This window comes from Rutidosis leptorrhynchoides, chromosome 3, assembly GCF_046630445.1.
Source record: "Rutidosis leptorrhynchoides isolate AG116_Rl617_1_P2 chromosome 3, CSIRO_AGI_Rlap_v1, whole genome shotgun sequence".
Lineage (NCBI taxonomy): Eukaryota > Viridiplantae > Streptophyta > Magnoliopsida > Asterales > Asteraceae > Rutidosis > Rutidosis leptorrhynchoides.
In genome coordinates this window covers 351978924-351986169 of record NC_092335.1, presented here as the reverse complement: position 1 = coordinate 351986169, position 7246 = coordinate 351978924, and the positions used below count along the sequence as shown (strand labels likewise).

At 37.7% G+C, this 7246-nt stretch overlaps 2 protein-coding genes across 2 annotated transcripts; one reads left to right on the top strand and one right to left on the bottom strand.

Annotated features, from left to right (window-relative positions):
- Positions 1–1141: 1141 nt before the first annotated feature.
- Positions 1142–3059, top strand: LOC139897565 (heat stress transcription factor A-5-like). Its single transcript, XM_071880268.1, has 2 exons — positions 1142–1424; positions 1702–3059. The coding sequence occupies exons 1-2, from the start codon at positions 1191–1193 to the stop codon at positions 2707–2709; spliced, it is 1242 nt and encodes a 413-aa protein (XP_071736369.1). The 5' UTR covers positions 1142–1190; the 3' UTR covers positions 2710–3059.
- Positions 3060–3383: 324 nt separating this feature from the next.
- On the bottom strand, positions 3384–5729 carry LOC139897564 (adenosylhomocysteinase 1). Its single transcript, XM_071880267.1, has 2 exons — positions 4961–5729; positions 3384–4373 (listed from the first exon to the last, which is right to left on the bottom strand). Exons 1-2 carry the CDS (start codon positions 5669–5671, stop codon positions 3627–3629), a joined length of 1458 nt encoding a protein of 485 aa, XP_071736368.1. The 5' UTR covers positions 5672–5729; the 3' UTR covers positions 3384–3626.
- Positions 5730–7246: the final 1517 nt, after the last annotated feature.

Genomic DNA, 7246 nt, shown 5'->3' with positions numbered 1-7246 from the left:
AACCACTGTTCGCTACTCTGATCAAGCCGATTCTGACGCCTTGCGGCCTAACCACACCGCATAAATAAAACCGTCCGTTTCGGTCATATTATATATCTTCTCATGTTCCTCTAAATTAATATCCGACCACTCTGCGGCAAAACAACCGAGAGCCTTATCATCCTTTAAATCAATTCCATCCTCTTTATTCAACGTCCAACAAAAAACGATTAGAATTGAAGCTGAAAATGAGGTTGTGATCTCTCACCGACACTGGAAAATTGAAAACGAAATCTTTACCATCCACCTTTATTTCGACGGGGTTAATGCTATCGTGAAACTTGTTTGATTTGAAAGTGTTGTGATAGTTTGTCGGAGAGTGTTTCAGCGATTGAATATGGTCACTTTGGCCCCCTTCAACCACGCCCGTGAACATCCTCCCATCCCAGAATGCACCCCGAACAAAATGATGATTTGTTGTAGGAATGTCCTCGTTCCTACCTTTTTTTCGAAGTAACGACATCAAATTCAGAACGTACGTCAATGCCCCTTTTCCTCTCATTGCTTTATATACACGAAGCCAACATCCATTTATATGGATAGAGTTTAAGGTTTTAATGAAACTTTCAACTTCCTGAATTCCTTCGAATCTCACGAAACCAAAACGTTGACCACTCGATAAAAAGCTTCCTAGCTAGATACACATATCTTACTAAACCATATTGACCAAATACTCTCCGAAAATCCCCCTTAACACAGCTCTTTGCATAATTAAAAAACATGAATGAAATAATATAGTTTCCACAACATGTCCAACATATAAGTCTAAGAATTCATCATTAGATGAACTTTCCATTAGACTTATATGCATACATTTGTTTTGTCTCAATATCGATGCGTGATAACTTCCCTACAGGTATTTTGGGGAATGTAAGATAATTGTGTTCAATTTATAAAATTTGAGAGTGAAAATATAATTTCCTGATTTTTGCTCAAAGCCTAAAAATTAATTTGTAACATGGGTATTAAAAAAAATGTTTAGATTACAATGCCGTTGTCAATCAGTTAAGCGTCAGTCAAGCGTTTTAAATGCAACGACCACCAAAGTCCAGTCCACACTCATTTTGCGTTTCTTACTTTTCTATTTCTATATTTATTTATTATTACGCACGCAAACAACGACCAAAACTCACACTTCCCGCTTTTTCAAAATGATCGGAAACCCGTCTAAATCTACCGTCGCCGGCGGCGGCGGAGGACCCGCACCCTTTCTTCTCAAAACCTACGATATGGTTGATGATTCAATTACCGATGAAATCGTCTCATGGAGCTCAACTCGTAACAGTTTCATCGTTTGGAATCCACCTGAGTTTTCTCGACTTCTGTTACCTTCTTATTTCAAGCACAATAACTTCTCCAGCTTCATTCGACAATTAAACACCTACGTAAGCAATTATTATTTGTATTAATAATAAATAATAATTATAATTATAAATCGTCACTGTAATCTTATCGTTTTTTGACCTGATTCTGATTTGATTAATACGCGATATGATTTTGTAATTTCAAGTGTTTACATCAATTTGATTTGATTCTGTTCGATATTGTTTAGATGTTTCTGATTTACGATATGAAATGATTTATGTATAAGATTCAGATGTTGAATTGTAATCTAGTAATATAAAATATAATTAATAAAACTTGTATGATTTTGTTTGTTAGGGTTTTAGGAAGATAGATCCTGAAAGATGGGAGTTTGCAAATGAAGATTTTGTAAAAGATCGAAAACATTTACTCCGAAACATTTATCGTAGAAAACCTATTCACAGTCACAGTAATCCATCCACCATTGATCCAGAAAGAGTCGCATTTGAAGAAGAAATCGAGAAATTAACCCAAGAAAAAGCTCAGCTCGAAAAAAGTTTGTCTAAATTTCAACAACAACAGCCTGCTGCACAGGTTTACATAGACGATCTTGCAAATCGAGTTGATATTGTGGAGCGTAGGCAAATTAACTTGCTGATGTTGTTAAAAAAAGAAGTTCATAATCCTGGATTTGTTGATCTTCTTGCTCAAAAGCTTGAATCTCTAGACTTCTCTGTTTATAATAAGAAACGAAGATTGCCTTGTGACGATAAGTCTCAAATGGTTTTCAAAGATGGTTTTGTAGACGATGACAACGTGTATAGACCGGAATTTGGTAATGTATTCCACCATGATTTTGCAGATAAACTTAAGCTGGAGTTATCGACGGTTTCTGATATCGTTTCACCAAGCACTCAAAGTTCCAATGAGGGTTGTGTAAGGGATGATGCACAGATGACACCTGGCAGGCTTCCATTGGCTCAAGAGTATGAGGTTTCGGAGAGTGGTATACCGTTCAACTTAAACATGGACTCTTCTTTTGTTCATGAGACAGGACCTTGTGAAGTACCGAATTGTCTTGATACTAATGAAGATGATGATAATGATGATGCATTATCTTGTTTATTGAATCTTAGTTTGGCATCAGGTGTGTCACAAGTTAATGTTAGTCAAAGTACTGATAGAATGGTACAATCGATTGAAGAAATTGGAAAACGTTCGTATTTATCAAATGCTGTGCGTAATGAAGTACTGGGCCCGCCAGTGAACGATGTATTTTGGGAGCAGTTTTTAACTGAACGGCCTGGCACTTCAGATGTAGAGGCAAACTCCAAAGCAACCAACTTGCAGAATCTCAAACTTTGACTGTAAAACATCAACACTTCATGAATAAATTTCCAGGTTTTGTATAATATACTTTAAAAATCAAATACTTTAGTTAGCTCATATAAGTGCAATTGAGGTTTGGATAATATGTAATTTAATGTCAAACAATATAATATGTGAACCAGTTGTACAATAGTTGTCTATTGTTTTACTACTCGTGTTCCGCCTTCATGCATCACACGTTGCGCGTATGACAGTCTTACTAGTAGATATACGCTCATTTAAGATTTTGTTTATACATTTTTGTACAAGCTTTTGCTTGTGACAGTCTTGTTTGCAGACGTTATGACTCATTGAAAGTTATAAATTACACAAGTAATACATGGTTGTTTCACTGCAAGAATTATTAAAACTTAAAATCTCCCGATCGTTGTTGCTGTTTATTGTTTCTGTTATTTTAGGTTATCATGTGTTAGCGTGTTACGCATGTTATTACTTTTCTAGTCACTTTTGTTCCGCCCTGTTGGCTGGAAATTTGATTTAGGTTTGTAGTTTTTTTGGCGCTTGTTTTTCTAGGTTTGAATTTCCTCTATTGTTTCGGATAGTACTTGTTGATCTTCGGATCTGTTAAATGTTATTTCATTTTTATTCGCCAGCATAAAAAAACACAAAAAAGTAAGATTATCGCTTTATCAGACTGGTATATATTGCAAAATGTGAATGGTGCATAAAAACACTCATTTTTTTTCATATTAATATCCTCATTCAAGTAATGCAGTAAAATCTCTGATCCAATACAACTACATTTTCACACAACCATCATCCACAGGCCTCAAACAAAGTTTCTCGCCCACCAACAACCCGCTCACAATAATCATTACACAATCGAAACTTATACATAAAAAAGTAAACAACCACATGCGTTCTTCAACCGAAACTGCAAACACCTTCATTAATCAATACCTGTAATGAGCAGGCTTATATGGACCCTCAATAGGAATACTAAGATAATCAGACTGGTCCTTAGTAAGCTTAGTCAACTTAGCTCCAAGTTTCCCAAGATGAAGTAAAGCAACCTTCTCATCAAGATGCTTCGGCAACACATAAACCTCCTTCTTATACTTACCGGTTCCCTTTTCGTTCCATAGCTCGAGTTGCGCAATCACTTGGTTCGTAAACGAGCACGACATCACGAAACTAGGGTGACCCGTTGCACAACCTAAGTTCATGAGCCGACCCTCGGCTAAAACAATAACCCCACTCTTGGTTTCGGGAAACACCCACCTGTCGGTTTGGGGTTTGATGGTGATTCTCTTGACACCGGGATAAGTTTCGAGACCAAGCATGTCGATTTCATTGTCGAAATGACCGATGTTGCAGACGATTGCGTTGTTCTTCATTTTCTTCATGTGGTCAACCATGATAATATCCTTGTTACCGGTGGTGGTGACAAAGATGTCAGCTTCTGAAAGAACGTCTTCCAAAGTTAGGACTTGTAGACCTTCCATGGTGGCTTGAAGGGCACAGATGGGATCGATTTCAGTCACAATGACGCGGGCCCCGGCTTGTTTCATTGCTGATGCACAACCCTTTCCGACGTCTCCGTAACCGCAGACGACTGCAACCTTTCCGGCGATCATGACATCAGTAGCTCTCATCAAACCATCAGGGAGTGAGTGACGACATCCATACAAGTTGTCAAACTGCAAATCATCAGAAGACGAGAAAAATATTAGCACACTAGTTCTAAACTTCTTATGATGATCAAGTATGCAGATCCATAAATCCCAAAACAGAGGTGGTAATCTTGACCCATTTTGGATCAAATAAGTCGATTCAGGTCATGATCTATCTCAAATGTAAAAATTTATCTAAAAGAAAAGAAGGATCAAATATGCAGATCCATAAAATCCCATAAACAGAGGTGGTAATCTTGACCCATTTAGATCAAATAAGTCAATTCAGATCATGATTTCTCTCAAATCTGTTTGAGTTAGAAATTTATATGTACAAATGAAAACCAAAAATAAATAAAGGATTACATTGTGTTTGTCAATCCAATACAAATCAAATCAAACTAGAAAACACGATTTGATTGGTTACCAAACCCAACCCAACCGACCCGCCCATTTTGCCACATTTACATCTAAGCTAAGTGTTTAAAAATCACATAACATAAGATTTAGCATATCCCACTACACCAATATCTCAGATCCAGCAACTATCATCCAATTAACAACAATTAGTCAACAAAAACACAAGATCTATAACGAAAATTCAACAAACATACCTTACTCTTGGTGACAGAGTCATTAACATTAATAGCAGGGAACAATAAAGATCCATTAGCTTGCATCTGATACAACCTCTTAACACCAGTAGTAGTTTCCTCAGAAACACCCACCAACCTCTCCTTCATTTTATGATACTTTTTAGGGTCAACTTGCAGACCCTCCTTAATAATCGACAACACAATCTGAAACTCAGCATTATCCGTGGAAGTCGGGTCGGGTAACTTACCCGTTTTCGCAAACTCCTCTTCAGCTTTCACTCCTTCATGAATCAACAAAGTAGCATCACCACCATCATCCACAATCAAATCGGGTCCACCACCTGGACCCCAATCAAGAGCTCGTTCCGTACACCACCAATACTCTTGCAAAGTCTCCCCTTTCCACGCGAAAACGGCTGCCGAATCACGTGCGATCGCAGCTGCAGCGTGATCCTGAGTCGAGAAAATGTTGCAGGAACACCATCTGACTTCTGCGCCTAATGCGGTTAAAGTTTCGATTAAGACACCGGTTTGAATTGTCATGTGAAGTGAACCGGTGATTCGTGCGCCTTTGAAGGGCTGCGATGGACCGAATTCGGTTCTGCAGGACATCAAACCGGGCATTTCGACTTCGGCTAATTCGAGTTCGAGACGACCGAAATCGGCTGAGGACATGTCCTTGACCTTGTATTCACGGCCGGAAGAAGTTTTCTCGACGGCGAGATCCATAATAATTGGATTAGGGTTTTGAGATCCGATCTGAATTTCAAAACAGATAAAGGAGAGAAAGAGAATTGGGTTTTTGACGAGAGAACAAGGTGGGGGGATGGAGTGGTATAAATAGGTTTCAAAGGGATGAGATTAACGGTCATGATTAGATCGGGGGTTGGTGGATCTGAAATTAAAAATAATACAGTACTCACTAATACGGAGTAGTGTAAGTACTGATTATTGATTAGATTTTAATTGTTTAATTTAAATTAAATTATCATTATTTTTTACTTATCTATTTGGTTTCGGTTTTTTTTTTTTTTTTTTTTTTTTTAAAAAAAAAAAACATAAATAAAAATTCATAACGATCCAAACAATTAGTTGAATTACAATTGACACAAACTCTAACTGGTTATACAATTTAGTGTTAAAACCGCTACAAACAACACTGAACAGGCAGATACAAGTAAATATAACAACTATTGATTAAAACGGTTGCTACCCAAATCCAAAATAACTTGTCGAACGCCCAAAGGTTACTTCAGATGTGTCTCCGCAACATATATTGAAATTGAAAAATTAAAAAAAAAAAAAAAAAAAAAAACCCGATGAAACCCGATACCGTGCAAAGGAAAAGACATCATATTCAATCATCAAGAAGACTTAAACCCGAAAACAATAATCTAACTCGACGAACAAAACACCTCTTCCAAAGTGATCATCCAAGATCGCAATCGAAGCACTTGAGCCAATCATCAAAAAACTCAAAGACACCACCATCGGAACCCGGCTAAAACAAAACAACCAAACCACCCCCAAAGAAAAAGAGAGTTAATGACGCGCATAATGTTAGGATTTATGACCCATACAAGACAAGTGATTGATCATAATCACTAATCCACGAACAACAGACGAATAATTAAAGCAAAGCGATAAATAAAATCATAAAACGACACGGGATTTAATGTGGTTATATCCCAACTCCAAAACACGAAGAAGGGTTTATACTCCACGGACGCAAACCATAGATTTTTCACTATTTAATTTCGTGCACATATGTTAGGGTTACAATATGGTGTTTATATAGGCAAATCTAAATAAGGAAACAACTTAAAGAGCAAGAAAACGCATTTTTCCTCGTCAGACTCTCGGATAGGCTTAAGCCGCGCTGTGGCTGGAGGAGCCGCGCCATGACTTAAAGCATGAGTTCGAAACAAAAAATTCCAAGTGTTAAGTCACGTCGTTACTGGAGGAGCCGCGTCGTGGCTTAAAGCTGCAAACGAAATCTTCTTTGTTTTTTCATATCCTTCACACATCCAACAATCTCCCACTTGAAGGGTGATCTAAACACAACCCATTTTATCAACCCATCACTAAGTTTAAACAAACCCACAATAACTCTAGACTAGCCGATTACCAACTCCTTTTGATACCCCGAATGAGACACCTGAATAACGTCTCACTTCACTCGTTAGCCTACGAGCAAGTGAAGTCTTTCGAAATCAAAAAAACACCGTTGAGTGATAATCCAATCTCATAGTTACTAGCTTGGGCTATCTCTGTTTCTATCGCCACCATCTTCTAACACCAGAA